Raw genomic sequence first — 26523 nt, 5'->3', positions numbered from 1 at the left:
TATATAATAAACACTAATGAAAATGTGATCAGCTTGGAATAATCAAGAAATTACCTCCAACTAAAAGATCTCTTTCATACCAAAGGTCAGGTTAAAAGTTGAGTTCTTTAGTATTTCCTTAATATTTCATTCCCATTCTTACAACTCACTAATTTCTCGAATCATCGACTATTTTTTTTTTGTAAAGAATAACTGAATGCCAAAGTGTTGCTAAGACTTCATCATTTTTTAATGAGGTGGTAGTGCCACTTACTAGTCTACCATCATAAGTAATTAAAACTGCCATACTTGTCTGAGTAAATGAGGCAGGAGAAAGTTCGTGAGACGATGTAGTGGTTTTGTGATCAATTTGCTTCACCTATTTTTCCTTTTTTTTTTTTGAGACGGAGTCTTGCTCTGTTGTCCAGGCTGGAGTGCAGTGGCACAATCTTGGCTCACTGCAACCTCTGCCTCCTGGGTTCAAGCGATTCTCCTGCCAAGGAGAATTTTGTGGGCCAAGATGAACAAGACATGGATGATAGGAGGGCTTCCAATCTGGTGGGGAGCTAGACAGGTGCACACATAATTGCAGTTGAGTATGATCAGTATTATAGTTCAGATCCATACAAAAAGCCACGAGATCACTGGATAGGGAGCAACATGAAGACTTGAGCAATTTGGAAATTCTTCCTGCAAAAGTATTCACTTTCCAGAGTCCTATTGACAGTAGCAAATTATCATGTATAGAAAAAAGAGCAGGAAAGGTCTCATCTACAACTCTGCTTCTTTTTTTGTTGTTGTGATGAAACTTTAAATTTCATTTGTATAAATTTATGGGGCGCAAGTGTAGTTTTGTTACATACAAGTCAGGGCTTTAGGTTTTCCATCGCCTTAATGACATACATTGTACCCATTAGGTACTTTCTCATATTTGATGCTATTTAATGGAATAGTTTTCTTTTCTTTTCTTTTCTTTTTAACACCAGTGTGTAGACTTTCCAAACGTGATGAGACCTGCCATTGTCATTTAAATGCATTAGGCTGCATCCATCAAGAACTTGACCCAAAGCGGCTTAGAAATAAAGGCATTTATTTATTAAATTAGTCAGAAATCTGGGGCAGGCAGACCTGTTTTGTTCAGCAGTTCAACTTGTTACTGAAGATGTCCTTTTACTCTGCTGTTTCTCCACATGGTGGGGAAGCCTTTCCATGTGGTGGTATGAAGGCTGTAGCAGCTGAAAGATTTGTGAACTCACCTATCCAAGCACATCCCACACTCCCAAACTTTGTATAATGAGACTCCTCTCTGAGAACCCGAATTTTCTTTTTCTCCTTATTTTTTTTTTTTGAGACAGAGCCTTACTCTGTCACCCAGGCTGGAGTGCAGTGGTGTGATCTTGGCTCACTGCAGCCTCCGCTTCCCGGGTTCAAGTGATTCTTGTGCCTCAGCCTCTCAAGTAACTGGGATTACAGGCATGCACCACCACGCCAGGGTAATTTTTGTAGTTTTAGTCAAGACGTGGTTTCGCCATGTTGGCCAGGCTGGTCTCGAACTCCTGACCTCAGGTGATCTGCCTGCCTCGGCCTCCCAAAGTGCTGGGATTACAGGTATGAGCCACCGCACCCGGCCTGAGAACCTTCATTTTCTTACCCATGTTGTGTTTTTGTTCCTGTGCTCCTGTGCTTGTCTGCTGTGCTGAGCTGTAGATGTGTCCTGCCACAGCTTTGCAGGACAGGGATAAGTTGAGACATGAAGCAAGAAGCCTTGCCTGTCAGGCTGCCCTTGGCATGACTAGAGTGTATGTGGGGATTTTCACCTCTTATTTTGGGGTCCATTCTGTTCCTTCTTTGAACCGTAGTCTCTACAGGATAGGGTGTTTTGGGACAGATTTCGTCTTACTTTAGATATAAATAATATAAAATTAACCCACTATAAATTTATTTTTTATTAAAAAAATTTTTTAAAAGACAGGCTCTCACTCTCCCACACAGGCTGGAATGTGATGGTATAGTCATAGCTCACTGCAGCCGTGAACTCTTGGGCTCAAGCCATCATCCCACCTCACACTCTCTCCCCAGTAGCTGGGACTACAGGCATGCACTGCCACACCTGGCTAACTTCAAAAATTTTTTTGTAGAGACAGGGTGTCACTCTGTTGCCCAGGCTGGTCTTGAACTTCTGGCCTCAAGTGATTCTCCTGCCTCGGCTTCCCAAAGTACTGGGATTACAGGTGTGAGCCACCACAGTCTGCCAATTACTTCTTTTTCTCAGGACATATCAGTAGTGACTTCACTACTAATCAGTAATGATAGACTTCACTACTCATCAGTAGTGAGCTGAAATCAGTATTTTCTTAGTCCCATACACACACAGTCCACACACTGTCTCTCATACACACACACACACACACACACGCCATACAAACATGCACACATATGGAAAAAAACCCTGATGATGAGCATTGCTTTTCTTTGGGAATATGGGTGATGATTCTTCTCTTTTTTTCTTTCTTTCTACCCGCTTTCCTTCTTTTATGTATTTGAGCTCAATAGAATTTCTCGTTACTGAGTATATATTATTAGTAGAAATTTGATGAAAACAGTTTTTTTTGTTTTTTTTTTTTGAGACACGGTTTCACTCTGTCATGGGCTGGAGTGCAGGGGTGCTGTCTCGGCTCACTGTAACCTCTGCCTCCTGGGCTTAAGTGGTTCTTCCACCACAGCCTCCTGAGTAGCTGGCACTATAGGTACACACCACCGCACCTGGCTGATTTTTAAAAAATTATTTATAGAGACGGGTCTCCCTATGTTGCCCAGGCTGATCTCAAACTTCTGGGCTTAAGTGACCTTCCTGCCTTAACCTCCCAAAGTGCTAGGATTACAGGCATGAGCCACCGCGTCTGGCTAATAATTTAAATAAAAGAAAAATTATTGGAAAATATTTATGTCCTTTGCTTTACGCTTTTACTGTCTCATTCTTTTTCGACTGCCATAGGAGAATTGCATCTTATTTGTTTACAGTATTAGACCTGGGCATATAAAATACAATTTATACATTGTATTACTAGGGATTCTTAATGTGGACCAAAAATCCTGGACCAAGTTTTTTGCTGTTTGGAGGACAGTGCTTTATTCTGTGCTGTTTCCCTCTTGGGTAGAGAGATACTCTAAGAAGATTAAATGGAGTGGAACACTGCAGGTTTTGAGAATAAAGAGTTTATTTCTCCAGGTCATAGCTTCTAACTGAGGTCAAATGTATCCCAAAGGCTAAGTGGAGTAAAATGATTTGGCAGTTTCCATATCTACCTGGTAGATAGGCTTGCTTTCAAAAAAAGCTTTCGGTTGGTATCTTGATCATTAGTTTCAGAGGATAAACCTTTGATTTAATTAATTTGGAGATTGATTGCTATATTCAGTATTGACTTCTGTAAAATGTCCCTCCAGCCAAGGGTCTGGGGCAGACACATGGACAATATGCTCTGAAATTCTAGTTGCTTTTGAAGATATCAGCAATTACTGAGTGCCTTAGGATGTAATGCACCTAACTTAGAAAAATAGCTGCTTCTTAACCCATTTTTCTTTTTCTTTCTTTTTTTTTGGAGACAGGATCTCGCTCTGTCGCCTAGGCTGGAGTGCGGTGGTGTGATCTCGGCTCACAGAACCTCTGCCTCTTGGGTTCAAGGGATTCTTGTGTCTCAGCCTCTGAGTAGCTGGGACTACAGATGTGTGCCACCACACCCGCCTTATTTTTGTATTTTTAGTAGAGACAGGGTTTTGCCATGTTGGCCAGGCTGATCTCAAACTCCTGACCTCAAGTGATTCACCCGCCTCAGCCTCCCAAAATGCGGGGATTACAGGTGAGCCACCGCGCCTGGCCTTAACCCACTTTTCATAATTTGCATTTTGCACCACAAAGTGGAATAATTGGAAGAATATTGGACTGACTGCATATACACAACAGAATAATACCATGTGACCATTCTTGAAAATAGGGTAGCTTTATATGTACCAATATTGAAGTATTTCCATGGTACTTACACGGATAATACCAGGTTTCTAACAGTGTATATGTTTTCATGTATGTGAAAAGATTTTCCTTAATTATAAAAATATTTATTTTCTTTTTAAATTTGAATGTCTCTGAAATCGACATGTATTTTGCAATTGATAGCCTCCTGCCTGTCTTTGTCAGCTGGGCAGCAGCAGTGGTGTAGTATGAATGCCTGCATGGACATGAACTGGGTTGCTCTTCCACCTGGAATGATGGGGCAACTACAGCCCTTTGATGCTTCCGTCAACACACCATTTAATGACCATTTGACAAAAGAATATGAGTCTAGGCCAGGCGTAGTGGCTCATGCCTGTAATCCCAGCACTTTGGGAGGCTGAGGTGGGCAGATCACCTGAGGTCAGGAGTTTGAGACCAGCTGCCTGGACAACAAAGTGAAACCCTGTCTCTAGTAAAAATACAAAAATTAGCTGGGCATGGTGCCATGCACCTGTAATCCCAGCTACTCGGGTGGCTGAGGCAGGAGAATCACTTGAACCCAGGAGGCAGAGGTTGCAGTGAGCCAAGATCGTGCCACTGTACTCCAGCTTGGGTGACAAAGTGAGATTCCAACTCAAAAAACAAAAACAAAAAAACAGAACAAAAAGAATATGAGTCTAGTTGGTGTCTGAAAACTTTCTTTGACAACTTTGGTAATATTAAGAAAGCATCAACATTAAAACTTGGCGATGTCAGTAGCTTGGAGGCAAATCTCAGAGACAATAGTAGAGCACTCTTTTAAGCAATGCTGTATTGCTTGTGGTCTTAATGTTAACAAGCAAAATATTGTATAGAAATACACAGACATCAAAGATCAAAAAGTGATTCAAAAGAGACTCTGAAGAAGTTTTGATACTTAAACCAATTTAACTTATATTTTTTCTAAGTATTCACAAGAGTGATAAATAATAAAAATCTACATTTAAGTAAATTTAAAAGAGCTCTTTCACTAATTATAAATACAAAGTCTAGGTATAAGAAAGCATTATATCATAGTTTAATTGGATATACTTTCCCTCCCTCCTTTCCTTTCTTCCTTTATCCCGCATTCCTTACTTCATCCGTCTATCCACCCCTCCATTTATTTTATATTTTATTTTTATTTATTTATTTATTTTTTGAAGACAGATTTTCACTTTGTCACCCAGGCTGGAGTGCAGTGGAGCGATCTTGCCTCACTGCAACCTCTGCCTTCTGGGTTCAAGTGATTCTCGTGCCTCAGCTTCCCGAGTAGCTGGGATTACAGGAGTGTACCACTACATGAAATGAAGTTTTTCTGTTTTTAGTAGAGACAGGGTTTCACCATCTTGGCCAGGCTGGTCTCAAGCTCTTGGCCTCAGGTGATCTGCCTGCCTTGGTATCCCAAAGTGCTGGGATTACAGGCGTGAGCCACCACGCCTGGCCCCCCCCCAACCATCTTTTTTTTTTTTTTTTTTTTTTTTTTAATGAACTTAACAAAGGGAACTTTAATAAAGGGAAGGGACCTAGATGGCTGGGGTGTGGGGAAGAAGACTTACTTTTCCCATATAATCTTTTGTTCACTTTACTTTTATTTTTATCAAAGCTATATATGCTCCACGTTTCAATAGCAAATGGGTATCTTCTCAGATTACTACTTTTAGGCTGGGCTCAGTGGCTCAAGCCTCTAATCCCAGCACTTTGGGAGGCCGAGATGGGCGGGTCACCTGAGGTCAGGAGTTCAAGACCAGCCTGACGAACATGGTGAAACCCCGTCTCTACAAAAAATACAAAAATTAGCCGGGCGTGGTGGTGCACGTCTGTAGTCCCAGTTACTGGGGAGGCTGAGGTGGGAGGAATGCTTGAACCCAGTAGGGGAGGTTGCAGTGAGCTGAGATTGCGCCTCTGTATTCCAGCCTGGGCAATAGAGTGAGACTCCGTCTCAAAAATAAATAAATAAATAAAAGATGACTACTTTCAATAGTTTTTTCTGACCCTTGGTTGTTATCATCAGATCTCTGAATAACATGCTGATATTAGTATTTCATGATGTTTTGCTATTAAGCATTATCATTGACTCCCTGTCTTGGAAGATGAGGAATCACTCTTTTACCCTCTCCTGTTCAACACATATACACTCATCCTTCCTATATCCCCCGTCCACTTACAGTTATATTATCATGTTTGGTGGATCAATATTCCCTCTTTACATTATTATGACTATGTAAATAATATTCATAGGTAAACCAGAGAGCACAAGGATTACTTTTCTTTTTTGCCCTGAGTTAATAATTGGATAATTGTACAGTAAGATTTTAACACACTTCTCCTAGTAATTGAAAGAATAAGTACATGTTTTCAGAAATGAATAGAAAATGTGATTAAAACCTTTGAACTAATTGACATGTATAGGGCACAGTACAGAATACATAGCCTTTTAAGTATTGAGGGAACATGAAAAGAAAATGGCTATATGCTGGCATTAAGGTAAATCTAAATAAATTTCAAACTTTGGCAATATACAGATTATGTTCTCCAACTACAATGCAAATAAGATAGAAACAACAACAACAACAACAACAAAACTAGAAAAAGCCCTTCTTTTGGAAAAGTAGACATACTTCACAACATCCCATGGTTTAAAGATAGCAAAATTGAAATTTGAGAAATCTCAAACTGAATGAAAATGAAAATATTGCAGATCAAAATTTGTGGAAAAAAGTGCCAGCACATAAGAAGGCCCATAGCCCTACCCTACCTCCTCACATCATCCTTATCTTTTTCTTTGTACTCAATTTACAAGAGAAGAAAATACAGATGAGATCTATATCTGAGATCATCTTCAGTGTTATGAAAGGGAGCTTAGGGAAGGAGGAAAAGATCTTTTAATTTTAACTTTTATTTTAGGTTTGGGGGTACATGTGCAGGTTTGTTATATAGGTAAATTTGTGTCACAGGGGATTGTTGTACAGATTATTTTGTCACTCAGGTACTAAGCCTAGTACTCAATAGTTATTTTTTCTGCTCTTCTCCCTGGGAAGAGGAAAGGATCTTGACCATGTATTTCCAAAAAGCAGAAATAGAATAAATGGCTAGAAATGCAAGAAAGGCAGATTTTTGCTCAGTGTAAGAGAAAATGTGGTTATTATTTGTTTTGATGTATTAGGAGATAATGAGTTCCCTATCACTGGAAATACACAAACGATTCAATGTGGATCCCAGCAGGAGGTGGGGGATTTGACTAGTCATCTGTGTTTAAAAACAGTGTTAACATGTTACATGAAAATATGACAGTTTTAATAATTTTTGAATCTGAATGGTGGGTGTTCCATGTTAATTGTACTGTACAGTTAACTTTTCTCTAAGCTTGACAATGTTGATGATGAAAAATTGAAAAACAAAACAAAAAAATAATAATTGGGTAATTGTGTCTTAATTTTCTTAATTGCTGGGTTTTCTGTGTACTTATCAGTAATTCAGCCCCAAACTCTTTGACCAGTCAGAAATAATTACTCCTTTCTCCCACCATGGCCATTTGCATTTTTGTTAGTCTAGATTGAATATCGGCTAATGGTTTAACATTTACATTCATAATCATAATATCCCTTGGGACTTATTTTGTTCATCTTTGAAGTCCCAGAATTCTCAGCTTAATGTTTTTCAAATAATAGAACTCAGTAAAACCTTGCTTTTTAGAAATGCCTATGCTTCTCTCAGTTAGTAATGTCTTCTGTCTTCAGATATGTTGACTGCAGTAGAAAGCACTTTAGGAGCTCAAGGTGGGAGGCATCACTTGAGCTCAGGAGGTTGAGAGCAGCCTGGGGAACATAGTGAAGAACCTGTCCCAATCAATCAATCAATCAGTCAGTCCAGTTTTAGTAACTGACCAACTAACCAGAGTGTGATACATCTGTATGTGGCCTTTAATAACTAAGAATAAGAGGTAGCAACAAACCCTCTACAAGTTATGTAGCCTCATCATGAAAGTTTCATGTCAGAGTTCTGCAGAACATTCTGGGACTCCAAACTGACTTTGCCAACCCCTTAAGGCCATCTCAGCCCCTGTTTCCCTGAGTGAAGGGCAGTGCCTTAAACTGTTACTCCTCCTCTGTTTTCAGTGATAAGATCAGCTGTAGCATCAAGGAGTAGCGGCAATGGTGACATGAGCTGGGCAGACAGTGGTGACAGCGATAGTGGCAATGACAATAACTTGGGAGTGCTGGCTAGAGAGTTCTTGCCCGGTTAACTCACTCACAACAGCAGAGCCTCAGAGACCCACGGACCTACACTCTGGACAATGCTCTTCCCAAAACCTCTCCTCTTCCCAACACCTAATTCTCACTTTTTCTTATTATTGAAAGAAACTGAATTTTGTTTTGTGCTTGGATATTGAAGTTGTCAGAAGTACTTTAATTTACTTTAAGCTTATTCTAGGGAGTTCTAATAGGGAAGTAGCACTATTCATAGTTATCTCAAACACTAGAAGTTGTTTGAGTTTTGTGAAACAAGCGATTTAATCCAAAGCAGAAAATGAGAAAAAACTCAGGTCACTGCAAGTTTAGTTACAGCTGAGGTGATTAACAATAGTTGTAATTTATGAACTATTGCTATTCCTACAATAGTCATATTTTGCCAATTGTTTCATGAGCTTTAACATCTTTTGGCCATAGTTTTCCCTTCAGATGGGTAAAAGACTCTGTAGTAAAATCTTTTAGCAAGAAGAAAGTCTTTATCTCTGTTTAATTAGGTGTCAAGAACCCAGTGGAGAGGATTTGTCATTTGTGATAAAATTAGAATGTAGTCAAACAGTGTTACTGGAGACCTTCACCCCAACCTGATTATTCTTTGTGGTTACCTGGGTCTCAGTATTCTGTATATTTTAATTCTTAGCTCAGAGAAGGAATTTACAGCACAGTACCTGAATGGGGAGTGTGTTTTTGGTTTCAAGTATTTTGATGGTTTCTTTCTTAAAAGGAGTCTTATCTTCTGATATTATATTTTTCCTTCTCAAATAAAAGGCTTGCATTTTTCTTTTACATTATCACCAGATGGATGAAGAGAAGGGAAAATAGAAGCCTAGGATGGTGGTAACAAGGGGATAGAAACAAGAAACATAGTATTTTTAGAAAAATCAAGGAGCAAGACAGCAAGAGAAAACTTGCAGCAGAACTTGGAATAATCAGTTGTGATCAGGTGGAAGTTCCAAGCTTTTGAAATGGACCTCTGTATTAATCATATTCTGATAGGAAAACAAATTATTCTAGGTATTTCAAACAGTGGGAATGTATTACAAGAACTGGTTACAAAGGGACTGAAGGGCTGGTGGAGCAAAATACAGAAAGAGAAGGTTATACAGAATGAATAACTGCAGGAAATCCCTGCTACGCTTCGACTGGAGAGGCACAGGAGGGGTAGCGTTGCCCAGAGTGTGGGCCAGTGGGTCTCTGAGGCTCTACTGTTGGGGGTGAGTTAACCGGGCAAGAACTCTATAGCCAGCACTCCCAGGTTATTGTCACTGCTACTATCGCTATCACCACTGTCTGCTTAGCTCGTGTCACCACTGCCACTACTCCTTGATGCTACAGCTGATCTTATCACAGTCAGGAGTGCTAATACTTGCTCTGCTACATGAGAATTGGAAGAGGTTCCTTCTCTCTTCCTTCTGAGACAGGATAGTTCCCGTGACCCCCTTGCGGGCCTTGCGACAGGGGTGGCTTGTTTACTCAGCCACCATGCTCAAACCCCTTGCAGGAAGGGGAGCACGCAGGTGAGCGGGTGCAGGAGCCCGGGCAAGTGCTTTTGGGCGCCAGCAGGAACAAACCGCATACCAGCCCACGGCAGTGTCTAGGGGTTGCCTGTGACTTCTGAAGCCCGAGAGGGCATGTGTTACAATCAGTGCTCTTTTAGCAGTTGTCATCCGTGGATGGCTAAGTGTTAAACAGCTCAGTGGAGAGTCAGTTTGACAGCCTCTTGCACCTACACTCAGGTCCTTATCCAGTGCCCAAGAGGAATGACGTCAAATGGACTTGAAGGATGGTGAATGTGGAGATTTTATTGAGTGGTGGAAGTGGCTCTCAGTGGGATGGGGAGCTGGAAAGGGGATAGAGCGGGAAGATGATCTTCCCCTGGAGTTTGGCTGGGGATGGCCAAACTCCTCTCTGACTGTCCCTGGCCAAACTCCTCTCCGATCATCCCCGGCTGAACTCCTCTCTGACTATAATCTCTGATGTCCAGCTGCCTCTTCTCTCCATGTTCAGATGCTCCTTCTCTTCTCCTTTTCTGCCGCGCCACTCTGCTCCTTTGCCAGTGGAGTTTGGGGTTTTTTATGGGCACAGGATAGGTGGTGGAGCAGGCCAAAAGGCAACATTTGGGCGGGAAAACGGGGATGTAAATTTCTCATTTAGGGCCAAGGGTCCAGGCTTGAGGGTAGAACCCTCGCCAGGGACCCCATCCTCTTCTATCCAGTATTTCCCTGCCTCCTGTCTGTATCGTTCCCACCTTCAGTCTTCCTACAGTGCTCCTAGTTGTAACACCTAATGGCAAGCCAGTTGTCCAGGGAGCCTGAGGAGTGAAGTTTTCAGGGTTTCAGTCCCATGCAATAAGGAGCATAGCATAGAAGTTTGGACATGGAGCTGAGCAACTGACAAGCCAATGACTCATGCAGCCTCCTCTTAGAAAAAATTACTAAGCTGACTCTGTGCTCTTTATGCACCTGGGTTTGGCTGAGAGTACTGTAATCTTGGGCAAAAGACTGTTGTACTAATAAGGCTAGTGTTTTAAATCCCAAAGGCAGGTGTGTTGGGGGACATTGGTGTATCTGGAAGAAATTTTTCTCCACTGGAAAGGAGGTCTCTGCTTTAAATTCTGTGCTTTAGAGATGGGTTTACATGAGCACTGGCACATTGACCCATTATGGTGAAGATTTTTTTTTTTTAAATTTTTAAGAGCAAAACCTTTCATGTATATCATGTTTTGTTTCTTATAAGAATTTTGCATTGGTATATTTGAAATCATTCCAGGAAAAATATGGATGTGAAAAACAACTTTATCTGCTGGCTTACAGTGTTGGTTCAGCATGTGAAAGATTAAGGGGCTACTCAGATCTGGGGCAGTGTTGCTAAGTGGCAGGTCCTTATGTGATCTGGAGTCAGTCTGGACATTGTGGGTAAAGAGGGGCAAGACTTGGAACAGGATATGAGTGAACTTCCACCCTTACTCCAAAGAAGAAGAGGAAATGAGTGGTTCACTTGTGGGGGTCCTGAGTGGATGGATGGGAAGGTTTGAGGAATTAGGTGAGGGTCAGTTAGCAAGCAAGGGAGAGTCCTCTCTTTCCCCCTTTTTACCTCATGCCAGTCCCCATGAAGAATCACCACCTTTGGCAGAAAATGATGGTAATTTTTATTTTATTTTATTTGTATTTTTTTGAGACAAGATCTTGCTCTGTCACCCAGGCTGGAGTGCAGTGGCATGATCACGGTGCACTGCAGCCTCAACTTCTTGGGCTCAAGCGATCCTCCTACCTCAGCCTCCTGAATATCTGGGACTATAGGTGTGCACCATCACATCCAGCTAATTTTTTACTTATGGACAGGGTCTCACTATGTTACCCAGGTTGGCCTTGAACTCCTGGGCTCAAGCAATCCTCCTTCCTCAGTCTCCCAAAAGGACACAACAGGTTTATGGTAGAGATTATTTTTTAAAACAGATTACCTTTGGAGAGCATTCTGCAGGAGCACTTCTCTTTTCCAAATTAAGGCAGGCTGGGCTTTCCACATCATTAGTGTGCTAAAGCTGGCTAACATTTCTGTGGGTGTAATTGCAAGTACCAAGAATGTCATGGAATCAACATTGCAGCAGGGCCCGTCATCCCTCTGGTCCTTTCCTATTTGCTGGTCTGACGTTCTTGTCCCCACCCGGGGTTTTCAGCTCTAGATGAGTGATTCACGCTTTGTTAGTAAAGTGAGGTTAATAATGTATGTTGCCTTCTGTTTTCACCAGTTTGTGTGGGAGTAATGAAAGAAGAGGCCATGCTCCTGCAGAAGGAGAGGGGCACATAAACACGTCCCATAAAGTATGTCACTCTCAGGCTCCTCTGCTGTTTCAGATCCAGTCTCCATAGTCAGCAATCTGCCACCCTTTGCCAGCATTCATTTTATTCCATTTGTATTCCAAGTTGCAATTCCCTTTACAGTGCACATTAGTGCAAAAGATCTATTTAGCTGTTGTTTAAAGAAACGAATAGGTTTGTCAGAATTCAGTAAACACGAAATAACCCAGAGGAATGAAAGTTTGAATCTGAAGTTGTTAAATGTAAGAGCAGTGAACATGACTAGAAAACTAGTGAGCCAATTGCACATACGTTAGTCACATTTTTGTGGATATACCATAGGTTAATTGATTTTCATTTCTCTATAGACTCCAGTTCCAACTCTTGTTACAGTAGGCATTGTGCTGGAGTTGGGGGGAGCTAAATAACTCAGTTTTTTTATGAGCCACATCTAATACCTTTTAGAAATTGTTCAATATTGATACTTATGTTCTAGGTCATGATATCCCCAGTGAAGTAGTTTAGGTTGGTCATGGTTCTTTTTTTGTTTTGTTTGTTTTGTTTTTGAGACAGAGTCTCACTCTGTCACCCAGGTGGGAATGCAGTGGTGCAATCTCGGGTCGCTGAAACCTCTGCCTCCCAAGTTCAAGTGATTCTCCTTCTCAGCGTCGAGTAGCTGGTATTATAGGCATGCACCACCACGCCCAGCTAATTTTTGAATTTTTAGTAGAAACAGGGTTTCACCATGTTGGCCAGGCTGATCTTGAACTCCTGACCTCAGGTGATCCACACACCTCAGCCCCACAACGTGCTGGGATTACAGGTGTGAGCCACCATGCCTGGCCAGGTTGGTCATGGTTCTAATTTCAGTATTCTTCAGCACTTACCATCTGAAGCTCTAGGCTTAGGAGAGATGCTTGCAGGGCAAAATGACGTGTTTTTATTTATTTATTTATTTTTTAATTTTTGAGACAGAATCTCACTCTGTCGCCCAGGCTGAAGTATAGTGACGTGATCTCAGCTCACTGCAACCTCTGCCTCTCCAGTTCATGCAATTCTTCTGCCTCAGCCTCCCAAGTAGCTGGGATTACTACTACCATGTGCCACCATGCCTGGCTAATTTTTGTATTTTTAGTAGAGATGAGGTTTCACCATGTTGGCCAGGCTGGTCTCGAACTCCTGACCTCAAGTAATCTGCCTGCCTCGGCCTCCCAAAGTGCTGGGATTATAGGTGTGAGCCATTGTGCCCTGCCAAAATGACCTATTTTTAATCTTCTCCAGAGAAGTTTAGTTTGAAAGCATCTGACAATCTTACAGAAAACCTATATTAGCATGATTGCACACATGCACACGCATGTGTGGTTGTGTTTTGTGTGGATGTATCTCAGGGAAGTTACCGGGAAATGCTTTTATAGATAGCAAACATGGGAAATATTTCTGGAACGCTAGGTCCCTTTAACTTTCCTCTCTATTCAGAAGCATCTACCACTATTAAAGGCAGCTGCACCCCTGCAGACTAAACATAATTCAGATGAATGCAGGAGACCTTCTCATTTTCATTTTTAAAATGGCCTGTTGCTTCTTCATGCATGCGTATGAATAGATTCTGCAGGCATTTTTGGCCACTATAGATTGTATGCAAGAGGGATCTCAGCCTCTTCTCCCCTTCCTTCCCACATGGAGATTCTCATATCAGCACAGCTATGAGTGAGCCTGTAAGCCTGCATCTCCTAGTTGTCATGAATGACAGGCTCATTATACCTAGTGCAGCTTTGGGGTCCTGTTCCTATTAGCAACACAGCCTGAGTGGATCTACATAGTGGCCACAAGAGTCTAGACACAGCTGCCTTCAGCTTTTTCTCGTCTTTCTTGAAGTAGACCAGCAGAGATGGGACTTGAGCCCTGTCCATTCTCTGAAGCACCCGAGGCAGGCTTTGTGTCTTTCTGCTTCCCAGCTCTGCATCTGGTATTTTTGCTGAGGTGCACCCATGCTGAGCCAGGTTAAGAATCTTCCATGTGCCACCTAGCAGGTGGCAGCAGACAGTGACTGGTGTTTGGGTCACTCACTCAAATCCCCTGTGCCTGATCCCCCCAGTTAATTCTGGACCCACTTTTGTTTTAATCATATCCTCTTTAATCTCTCTCTCATCTCATACCTTGAATTCCTGCTTCTGATTCCTGTGGACTGGATTCTAGTACTTTCTCTCCCAGGTAAATGGCCTTGATTCTCTGTTATGCCTTAGGCGGCAACTTTGTGTTCTAACTCAATTTTATAGGTTCTGGTTCCTATCATTGGCCACTCGACCAGCTTAGACCCTTTTTGAGCAGCAACTGTTGTACTTCAATGCAATCAGTTGCCTTTCTTCTCACATTCTCTTTCATATCCTTTCATATCTCTTTCATATCCTCTGTCTTAATGATTATTAACCTTTGCCAGCCATCCAACTCTGTACACCATTAGATTTCAGGTATATGGGTGAGTGTTCTTTTTGAAGCCTAAGGTCAAATATAGCAAATACCAATAAACAAGGACAAGCCCATTTTTACGTTAGTACGTCATTGCCGAAGATTGAGAATAAAAGCCTGTTATCAAAACAGAGGCACTTTCTTCAGCAATTTCTCTGTGCTTAGTATATGTCCTGTGACATAATCTTATCTGATCTTTGTTTAAAAGCCTTTCTTGATTAATTGATTTCTCATTGATGTAGTGTTGGCACTGAACAGTTTATCTTTATTTGTGGGAGTGTACACTGGCATTAAATAATTAATTTGTATGAGCTCTGCCAGAAAATGTTGATAAAGTTTTATTTTGGCGTAAATATATATTTGGTATTTTCTTTTCCAGTGGGTATTGCAAGATGAATTTTTTCCCATTTCCTTATATTTATTTTTAAAAAACTCAAGGGTCTACAAAATTATCCATGTCAAGAATACTTCAGAAATTGTATATTACCTATTGTGTTATTGTCTTAGTTCTTCTTTCTCAGTTATTGAAATAAGTTCTTCCTGATTGGATCTCCACCCATGCAGTCAGGAAACAATCGCTTACCACATCCATCACTTCTGTCTGCACATCATCATGTTTCAGAGGTTTTTCAATTAATCCTGTGGATGCTAGGGTCACTCATACTTGTAATCCTGTTAGGCCTTCTTTATTTCTCGATGCGCTTGTTAATTCCTGTCCATCTTGCAGTGGTCTGTAACATAGTGCTATTATCAGCTCTTTCGTCTTTAAAAGCCTCTTGTCTACCATTTTGACTAAGATTGATTAACTGCACTTTGCTGAAATCGATCATTTTGGATTAAAAAAATCTATCCTCTATATTTCTTCTGGCTACTTTTGCACGGTTTCACTTTTTTTTTTTGCAATTAATCAACCTGCTGACCTGGTTGCTTTCCTTTTTTGGCTTCCTTTCTCTTGCTCTTTTCTTTTTAAAGGACTATCTTCATCTCTTTATTTCTCCTATTTTCTTGTAGGTAACTTTCAGGAAGAAAAGCCCATTGCAGGAGGCAGTGGAATAAATTCTCCTTTAGAACCTGGCCAGACATGACTCCTGTTTCCTTTTTCATAAAATGAGAAACGATAGTCCCCCTCTTTGGTGATCCTCTCCCTGAGTAGTTTCTGGGGTGAAAACCTTGTGACTGATTGCCAGGCACTTTGCAGTGACACTGTAACATGCTTCATATGTGTGTATGTGTGTGTGTATGTATGTGTGTATGTGTGTGTATGTATATGTATGTGTATATACACTCACACACACCCACTCTTGCTCTGTCACCCAGAGCACACAATTGCTCTGTCACCCAGGCTGGAGTGCAGTGGCTCAATCTTCGCCTCCCGGGTTCAAGTGATTCTCCTGCCTCAGCTTCCCAGGTAGCTGGGATTACAGGCAATGTGCCACCACGCCCAGCTAATTTTTGTATTTTTAGTAGAGACAGGGTTTCACCATGTTGGCAAGGCTGGTCTTGAACTCCTGACCTCAAGTGATCCATCTGCCTTGGCCTCCTAAAGTGCTGGGATTACAGGCGTGAGCCACCGTGCCTGACCACATGCTTCTTATTCATAGCCTCAGACTCCTCTGTATTCTAATCTTACCAGGTAGACCCAAACTTAGCAACATTCTTTTGGAAATACTAACTAATATCTCATTTTCTTCTCCTAGGTACTGACTTTAACATAGATAGCTTACCTCTGCCTCGGAAAGCCCATCATGACTGGGCTCTTTTTCACGAAGAGTCCCCGAAAAACAATTATAAGCTCTTTCATAAACCAGTGATCACCTTATTCAACTACACTGCCACGTTCAGCAGGCATTCCCACTTGCCACTAACTACCCAATACTTGGAGAGCATTGAAGTCCTGAAGTCACTCCGATACCTAGTTCCTTTGCAGTCCAAAAACAAGCTTAGAAAAAGACTTGCTCCACTGGTGTATGTACAGTCAGACTGTGACCCACCATCAGACAGGGACAGCTATGTTCGCGAGCTGATGACTTACATCGAGGTTGATTCCTATGGTGAATGTTTACGAAACAAAGACCTCCCTCAGCAGCTGAAAAATCCAGCCTCTATGGATGCCGATGGCTTTTATAGGATCATTGCACAGTATAAGTTTATCCTAGCTTTTGAGAATGCAGTTTGTGATGACTACATCACTGAGAAGTTCTGGAGGCCACTGAAACTGGGGGTAGTCCCTGTATATTACGGATCCCCCAGCATCACAGACTGGCTTCCAAGTAACAAAAGTGCTATTCTTGTATCAGAATTTTCTCACCCCAGGGAACTGGCAAGTTACATCAGACGACTGGATTCTGATGACAGATTGTATGAGGGCTATGTAGAATGGAAGCTGAAGGGTGAGATCTCTAACCAGCGACTTCTGACAGCTCTCAGGGAACGGAAATGGGGAGTGCAAGACGTCAACCAGGACAATTACATCGATGCATTTGAGTGTATGGTGTGCACCAAGGTGTGGGATAATATCAGGCTTCAGGAAAAGGTAAGCAAATCAAAGGTGGGCATAGAGCCAGCAAGTTGGCCATCTTGATGTTCTCTGCTCTCCTGTGTTTCCTTCTATTATTGCTACCTCATCAGTGTTCTTCATTCCTATCAGAGAGACCGGGCTCTGCAGGAAGGTTGAATATTCCATTACTACGTTTTGGTACCGTCATGAAGTTTACAAGCCCCGGACAGGCCTTCATTCCTGAAAGCCTTCATTCTCCTTTATTGTTTCTTCTGGAGGATCCCGTGCTGCAGGTGCTGGGCAGTGACACAGAAAGCTGCAGAAAAGGGGAAGAGTCCCAAACATAAAAAATTAAGAGTTCTTGCCAGACATGGTGGCTCATGCCTGTAATTGGAGCACTTTGGGAGGTTAAGGTGGGTGGATCACTTGAGCCCAGGAGTTTGAGACCAGCCTGGGCAACATGGCAACCCCCATGTCTACTAAAAATATAAAAATTAGCTGGGCATGGTGACATGCACTTGTAATCCCAGCTACTTGAGAGGCTGAAGTGGGAGAATTGCTGGAATCCAGGATGCAGAGGTTGCAGTGAGCCAAGATCATGCCACTGTACTACAGCCTGGGTGACAGAGCAAGACTCTGTCGCAAAAAAAAAAAAAACAAACAAAAAGAAACACAAAAGAGTTCTGCTTATCCACATGCCACACGGTCAATCCTTTAGCCTCTCCATCAATGCCGTGGCGAAGGAGTATGATAATTTCTGCCAGACCTCTCACACTGACACTCCACAGCCTCCACTTTCAAACTCATTTTCATTTTGCTTGCTGCTCTAATATTTACTCTTTCTCTTTCTGGCAAATATGTGCTTATTAATATAGAGAGAAACTACTGAAATAATGATGGGGATAATCCTTATAAAAACTTTCTTAAATTATTATGAACTTCTTAGTAATGTCTTCAAATTTCTAGATTGTGCTTGGTGTTTGTTTGCTTACTTTATTTATAATGGGAATGAACCTACTTTATGTGTAACTGAATTTGTTCAAAGGAAATTTGTTGAAAGAAAAAGAAAGATTACTTTCAACTTCTCCTGAAATTTTTACAGAATGAGGTGGCCCACACATAGCACTTGCCGATCACCCATCATTGCTGTGCCAGACTCTCATAGATGTGTAAGGTTTTATCTAAAAATTTTCTTCTTCTTCTTCTTCTTTTTTTTTTTTTTTTTGAGACCGAGTCTCACTCTGTTGCTCAGGCTGGAGTGCAGTGGCACCATCTCAGCTCACTGCACCCTCCACCTCCCAGGTTCAAGCAATTCTCGTATCTCAGCATCCTGAGTAACTGGGACTACAGGCATGAATCACCACACCTGACTAATTTTTGTATTTTTAGTAGAGACGGGGTTTCACCATGTTGGTCAGGCTGGTCTCGAACTCCTGACCTCAGGTGATCTGCCTGTCTCAGCCTCCCAAAGTGCTGGGATTACAGGTGTGAGCCACCACGTCTGGCCTTATCTAAATTTTCCGAAGGCCAACAACTTTTCTTAAATATTTACATGCTTACTTTATTATATGAATTTTAGGTCAAACATAAACCTAAACAGTATGTCAAATTATCTTTAGGTATTGTATGTATACCATATGGGGCTCTCAGATACTAACTCTGTATATGGTAGACAGATTTAAAATATTCAAAATATATTTTTTAAGATTTTAAGAATTATGAAAATTTAAATTCTTCTTTCTTGTTTTGTATAACTGTTCAACTCATAAAATCACTTATTTTATGCTGGCTGTCTTGGTCCGCAACACGAACACTAAATATTACATCATTCTTCCCAGAGAATGCATCCTGATTTCTGATGGCTTCCTGTATGATCTAATTTATAGGGCCATAAGCAAAAAATTAAATACACACACACACACACACACCCATGTGAAAACATGAGAGAGTAGAGACCACATTAATTGCCCATGCTATACTAATTATTTATTCTCAAAATATATCAAGGTAGAAAACAGAATTTCTGAGGGTGATGATGTGCTTGGGCTAGGTTTCAAGATCATTTCAAGGCTTCAAGATTATATTCACAGAAAACTGAAATATGCAAACCCTAACTGCTTCTGTACCTCACAAAAACCCTATTGAGATAATTATTGGGAACTGGAAGAGAGGGTATGCTGGCATTGGTAAATAGCTTTTTTTAAAAAAATTTTTTTTTTGAGATGGACTCTCGCTCTGTCGCCCAGGCTGGAGTGCAGTGGCGTGATCTCGGCTCACTGTAAGCTCCGCCTCCCGGGTTCACGCCTTTCTCCTGCCTCAGCTTCTCGAGTAGCTGGGACTAGAAGCGCCCGCCACCATGCCCAGCTAATTTTTTGTATTTTTAGTAGAGACGGGGTTTCACCATGTTAGCCAGGATGGTCTTGATCTCCCAACCTTATGATCCTCCCACCTCGGCCTCCCAAAGTGCTGGGATTACAGGCGTGAGCCACCGCGCCCAGTGGGTAAGTAGCTTTAAAGAAGATGTGGGAGATCATTCCTGCAGTTCTAACAGAAACAGCTAACTGAATATGGCATTTCAGAATGCCCAAAGGTGGTGTGATCGAATGTTCTTCTCTCTGGACTCATTGAGGAAATTAGAGTAGGTTTTTCTCCAGCGTGCTCTGATTCCTCCCAGAGAGGTCAGTGAAGATGATTAGGAGGCTTTGCTTGCATTTTAATGAAGTAGTTCCAATTCCAAAATGCTAATGTGCTTATTATTGAAAAGCAGAATAAAACATTCTATGAAAGTAAATGAAAAGGTATTAGACCACTTATTTATTTATTTATTTATTTTTTTTGAGATGGAGCCTTGCTCTGTTGCCCAGGCTGGAGTGCAGAGGCTCGATCTCAGCTCGCTGCAACCTCTGCTTCCTAGGCTCAAGCGATTCTTGTGCCTCAGCCTCCCGAGCAGCTGGGATTACAGGCGCATGCCACCACAGCCGGCTAATTTTTGTATTTTCAGTAGAGACAGAGTTTCTGCCATGTTGACCAGGCTGGTCTCGAACTCCTGACCTCAGGTGATCCACCCGCCTCGGCCTCCCAAAGCTCTGGGATTACAGGCATGAGCCATGGCGCCCAGCCACCAGTTTTCATTTGCACTTATTTTACGGGAATTGTTCTATATGGCACAATATAAAGTAAGCTACTTAAGTATGTTTCATATTTTTTTCCCCTCTTTCAGCCAGAGCAATTCTCCTGCCTCAGCCTCCTGAGAAGCTGGGATTACAGGCATCTGCCACCATGCCCAGCTAATTTTTTTTTTGTATTTTTAGTAGAGATGGGTTTTCACCATGTTGGCCAGGCTGGTCTCAAACTCCTGAACTCAGGTGGTCCACCCACCTTGGCCTCCCAAAGTGCTGGGATTACAGGTGTGAGCCACTGCACCCAGCCTTCCTTCACTCTTGGCCAGTGATTTGACTATTCTGGGCTGCTTGCCTGATAGGGTGACTCAGACCCTCTTCCCTTAGGAGCCTGTGGTTGCCTTGCCCCTCTGAGACTGTGATCATGGCAGTTACACTTTCCCCTATTCATCATGGGGCATGGACAAGGCCCCGTCCTGGACAGACCCTGTTTGCTTCCACTGTGTAGCGGGAATGTCATCTCCTCGTGAGTCCATTACCATGACCAGTACAACAATTTCTTCATTTTCCTGCTTGCACAATGAATTCAAAGTGACCAGGTAGCAGTTACAGTTCTGTAGATTCAAGTTCAGTGGGAACCTTCCTGTGCCCCTACTGGAAAAGAATGCCCCTTCCCCCACCACCCGGGAACCAGGAACCTGGAAAGCCTAGGGTTGCAGGGATGAGAACCACAAAATAAGCAAGTGGGTCACTGGGAATGAGGGTGACATTAGTCAGTTCTACTTCAATGGGTTGGTTCCTGCATCTAGTCTAGGTATTTGGAGCACAGTCCCATGTATGGACTACTGGTGTCTTAAACCCAGAGACTATTGTCGTTGAGCTAAGCTATTTATAGGCTATTCCATAGTTCTTTGAGGCTGGCTTCTGAGTGATGGAGTACCTGGTAAAACCGGTGACTGCTGTGCCCACTGTCACATTGTTGTCACGGTGTCATGTGTCCATTTTGGTACCTCCCTCACCATGCAATGGGTCCCTGAGTCTGAGTTAGTGTTGTACAAGATACCGTGTTGCTGAAGAAGGTATTCTTTTTTTTTTTTTTTTAGGCAGATTCTCACTGTCACCCAGGCTGGAGTGCAGTGGCACGAACTTGGCTCACTGCAACCTCTGCCTCCCGGGTTCAAATGATTCTCCTGCGTTAGCCTCCTGAGTAGTTAGGATTACAGGTGCACACCACTATGCCTGGCTAATTTTTTGTATTTTTAGTAGAGATAAAATACAATTTATATTTCACCATGTTGGTCAGGCTGGTCTTGAACACCTGACGTCAGGTGATCCACCCACCTTGGCCTCCCATAGTGCTGGGATTACAGGTGTGAGCCACCATGCCCAGCCTGAAGAAGGCATTCTGTAACCCCTGAGTGATACAGTAGGCAGAGGTATGGGGGACAAGGAAGTTCCCCATGAGTGTATCCAAGGTAGGTGTCAATTTCAGCAAGGACTAATTGCTATTCCTTCTCGAGTAAAAGGATTTTAGCCTGTCACTGGGAGACTAGAGATTAGACATTCTTCTCAAGGAATTGTGCCTTATCAGAAGCTTCAGCATTGATCATTGTTGCTGGTAGGTCAGGTCTTCAACAGTGGCAGTGATAAATTCTGCCTTTGAGTGAGAGCCAAAGCTCTTCTGTTCATGCATAGCCTCCATCATTCCTACAATGTCCTGTTCATGGGTCAGTGGAACCAGTATTGGGGTAACAAAGGGACAGGCCAGCTGAAATCCAATGATAACTCATAATATCTACCTGCTTGTTGTGAGCTTTCTCTCAGTGGCTGCTTACTGGTGTGCATCAATATCAGATACTGATTGGAGCCATATTGATCCTGTATAAATGCCAGTTTCAGCAAGGCAGCTGCATTTGGAACTACTGTCAGGTTAAGTTCCTGATGTCCCCTATCATCTGCCATGATTTATCTATTTTTTTTTTTCAGGGGTCAGAACGGTGAATTAAATGGTGGTGGTGGGGATTATGATGGGGAAAACTCCTTGGTCTTATGGGGCATTGACCTCTACAGTTTTTCCAAGACAATGGTGTTGCTTCAGACTTGCTATCCTGTCTGAGGGGGCAGTTGTTTTTTGAGACAGAGTCTCACTCTGTCACCCAGGCTGGAGTGCAGTGGTGTAATTTCGGCTCACTGCAACCTCTGCCTCTCGGATTCAAGCGATTCGCCTGCCTTAGCCTCCTGAGTAGCTGGGATTACAGGTGTGCACCACCACGCCCAGCTAATTTTTGTATATTTAGTAGAGATGGGAGTTTCAACATGTTGGCCAGGCTGGTCTTGAACTCCTGACTTCAAGTGATCCTCCAACCTCAGCCTCCCAAAGTGCTGGGATTACAGGTATGAGCCACTGCACCTGGCCACTTACCCAGTTCTTGACAGTACACCCTAGCCTTTGCTGCTTTTCTTGGTATATGAGCTATTTCTTCCCAGAGTAGGGCCTCTGTTTCTCACTTAGGTGATGAGTGCTGGTGATAAAGCAGGTGATATTAATTTTAATGGGGCTTTCCCACCAGCAATGGGGCTTTTATTGCCATCAGGTGAATAATGCTCTTTAGCGTCACTCCTGGTACCAACGATCTTAACCTGGCTTCCACAGAAAACAGAAATGGAAACACAGGCATCTGTGCCGTGATTCTGTTAGGGAGTGCAGTCCTAGAGGGTTGGAGGGAGGAGCAGGGAAGGAAGGAGGGCAATTCGAGGATGTTACTGAGCTGAGTGTTAAGTGGGAGTGGTTGGTTCATCCTCAGGACCCTGCCCCTGAGAAGCACATACTGCACTCGGAATCATTACTTCCAGGTAAGGAAGGGGAGAAAATTGATCCATGGGCCCTGCTTTCTCTGTGGTCCAAAATTTGCCCCACTGGTCCTAACTTGCTCCACCTTTTGGGTTGCACGTGTGTGATATGGGTGCTGAGAAGAGTTCCACAGTGACTCCAACAGTTAAATTCTAGAGCAGGAAGTCACATGGAAGGAGGTGAGGTGTACTGTTGGTCAGAGCCCTGTGCAGGTGGGGCAAGGGATAGATGAAGTTGAGAAGTTCAGGAATCTGCTAGAGGGAGGTACTCTTACCCTCGTTCATGCCTACTCTCCCCTAGTCTAATGATCTACTGTTAAGTTTCTTTGGACAATACTCAGCTGCTGCTGGGGTAGGAGAACGTCGGTTTCTTGCTTGTGCACAGTGATGATTTGGGTCTTCAGTTGCCTCCTACAAAACCGGCATCCACTTCCCTTTCAGCCTCTTCTTTATACCCACTGCCAGAGGTTCTGTGCGCCACCAAATTCTGCAGCATCTTGTGCACGCTGCAGTGAACATTGAGTTGCTTTTCTGCTTTCCCGCTGCTTCTTAGAACTCAGCTTTCTCACATCAACTAAGTCATTTGCCACCCATCTGTTAACTTTGCAACTTCCAAAATTTTTTGTTTTCTTTATCATTTTGTTTTTCTTCAGGAATCTATGCCATAAAAAACAAACAAACAAACAAAAAACAACTTGCTGTCATTTTATGGGATTTCAGGAGGGAATGAAATTAAAAGTGTGTATCTAGTCAACCATTTTTATTTGGAAATCTCCATTTGATTGATTGATTGTTTGAGACAGGGTCTCTATCACCCAGGCTGGAGTACGGTGGTGTGATCTCGGCTCACTGCAACCTCCAGCTCCAGGCTTGAGTGGTCCTCCCACCTCAGACTCCCGAGTAGCTGGGACTGTAGGCGCAGCCACCATGCCTGGCAAATTTTTGTACTTTTTGTAGAGATGGAGTTTTGCCATGTTGCCCAGGCTGGTCTTGAAGTCCTTAGCTCAAGCAATGTGCCCGTCTCAGCCTCCCAAAGTGCTGGGATTGCGTGTGTTAGCCACTGTGCCCAGCCTATTTTATTTATTAAACAAACTAGTTGAAAAAAATTGTATTGAAAGTGCACTCTGATTCGGGCATTATTGTGCTAGATAATGGTAAGCAAGAAAAGACATGGTCCCTTGTCATAGGGCTTACAATTTAGATGAGACATTATTAAAGGAATAAGCTTTGTGCACTGTGAAGGAAAAATTCTCTAAAATGGGAGATCTGGATACTTTTGGTAAAGATTCTACAAGAGTCTTCCAAAAGGCCAACTTAATCGCTGGCAGCCAGCTGTTAGTACTACCGCCACAGTATCAGAATACAGCTGTTACAGAGATTCCATTAACTACCACGCTAAGATGATGAACTCATAACAAACGCTGCATTTAAGTGCACTCTCTTCATTTTAAAGCTTTCTAGCATAAGACATCCTTTGGTACTAAATCACCACCAGAAGTAATAACCCTAAGTCATCAAATGGGCACTTACCAGGAGAGCTTGAACTACCTTACAAGTCCTTTCTTTGAACAAACTTTTATCTACTATCTATGAAGGGTAAGACCTTGCACTTCCTGTATCACCTTTCTTTGAACAAACTTTTATCTACTGTCTACGAAGGGTAAGATCTTATACTTCCTGTATCACAATGTCAGTTGTTCAAAGGTAGATGTACCTTAGGTCAAAATTTTTCTTCCTACAGATTAAACGTGGTTTTAAATAGTTTGGATTTCTTTTTAAGTTAGAATGATAAAGTATAAAAATGGGGGAAGGCTTCTAGGAAAATAGGATTTAGTATGAAAGGACTAAAAGACAAGATAATTTGGTGATTTCCTATCTGTATTTAAACTGAACAAAACAGACAATCTGTCTTAAGGTTAATAGAATTTACTTTTTAACTGGAGTTGCCTGTAGTAATTTTCCATTGCTTTATATATTTATATGTATACATATATAAATTTGATTGATTGAGACAGGGTCTTGCTCTGTTGCCCAGGCTGAAGTGCAGTGGTGTGGTCATGGTTCACTATAGCTTCCACTTCCTGGGCTCAAGTGATCCTTCCATCTCAGTCTCCTGGGTAGCTAAGATTACAGGTGCATGTCACCATGCCTGGTTAATTTTTTAAAGTTTTTCTGTAAAGTTGGAGTCTCACTATGTTGCCCATGCTGGTCTCAAACTCCTGGGGTCAAGCCATCCTCCTGCTTTGGCTCTCCAAAGTGCTGGTTTTACAGGTGTGAGCCACAGTGCCTGGCCTTTTTAAATTTTTTTTGAGACAGGGTCTCATTCTATCACCCAGGCTGGAGCGCAGTGGTGCGATCATAGCTCACTGGAGTCTTGAACTGCTGGACTCAAGCAATCCTCCTGCCTCAGCCTCCTGAGTAGCCAGTACTACAGCATGTGCCACCATGTCTAATTTTTTAACTTTTATTTTTGTAGAGACAGGGTCTTGCTATGTTGCCCAGGCTTGTTTTAAACTTCTGACCTCAAGCAATCCTCCCACCTTGGCCTCCCAAAGTGCTGGGATTATAGGCATGAACCATTGTACCTGGTCACTTTTTGTGTTTTAAATTGAAGATGAGAAGGAACAATTCCAAGTGGGAGATTATTAGTTATCTCATGTTTTCTACACCTAAACTATCCATTTTCTTATCGTTTATCTTCTCTTACCTTCTTGAAGTGGTGGTCTTAGAGTCATACAATGTCAGAATTGAAAGTAGCTTAGGAATCACCTAATTCACCATCTCTTTAGCTGCAGAAACCTAGCATTTCCATTTGACTCCTGTTTTATATTACATCTCCCTGCTGAAATTACCCTTATGTTCATGCATATCATGCATATTGTCTCCCTTTTCTACTATGTATATATATATATATATATTTTTTTTTTAGACAGAGTCTTGCTCTGTTGCCCAGGCTGGAGTGCAGTGGTGTGATCTCGGCTCACTGCAACCTCTGCCTCCTGGATTCCAGCAATTATCCTGCCTCAGCATCCTGACTAGCTGGAACTACAGGTGCATGCCACCACGCCTGGCTAATTTTTGTATTTTTAGTAGAGACAGGGTTTCACCATGTTGGCCAGGCTGGCCTAGAACTCCTGACCTCGTGATCCACCTGCCTCAGCCTCCCAAAGTGCTGAGATTACAGGCGTGAGCCACCGTGCCCAGCCTTCTACTATATTCTTTAACATATTAATGGTAATTTAAAGTTCCTTCTGATAGTTCCAACATCTGAGTCATTTGTGAGTCTGGTTCTGTTGATGGCTTTATCTTTTGATAGTGTTTGTTTTTTGTTTTTTCTCTTTTTATGTGTTTCATGATTTTTTTTTTTTTTTTGATTCCTGGACATTATGTACAAAAGCAGAGAGACCGAGATCAATGTTTATGTATGGCAATGGACATGCCTCTTTTCTGTCAAGGCTGTTAATGTGTGTGGGTGGGGGAGAAGGGACGTGTATTACTCCATTTTCCCACTGTTTATAAAGAACCAACCAAGACTGGGTAATTTATAAGGAAAGAGGTT

At 42.3% G+C, this 26523-nt stretch overlaps 1 protein-coding gene across 15 annotated transcripts in view; it reads left to right on the top strand.

The window, feature by feature from the left end:
• Positions 1–26523, top strand: part of FUT10 (fucosyltransferase 10) — a 115135-nt gene that overhangs the window by 64906 nt on the left and 23706 nt on the right. For all 15 annotated transcript variants that reach the window (XR_010127167.1, XR_010127166.1, XR_010127165.1 and 12 more), the window contains one exon: positions 16196–17031. Coding sequence is in view for 10 of the 15 variants with exons in the window: in XM_063668616.1 (XP_063524686.1) it covers positions 16196–17031 (836 nt within the window). In the remaining 5 variants the exon portion in view is untranslated. The remainder of the gene's footprint in view (positions 1–16195; positions 17032–26523) is intronic.

This window comes from Pongo pygmaeus, chromosome 7 (assembly GCF_028885625.2).
Source record: "Pongo pygmaeus isolate AG05252 chromosome 7, NHGRI_mPonPyg2-v2.0_pri, whole genome shotgun sequence".
In the NCBI taxonomy this organism is placed as follows: domain Eukaryota; kingdom Metazoa; phylum Chordata; class Mammalia; order Primates; family Hominidae; genus Pongo; species Pongo pygmaeus.
The sequence above is the reverse complement of the archived record's forward strand: the minus strand, read 5'-3'. Positions and strand labels throughout refer to the sequence as shown.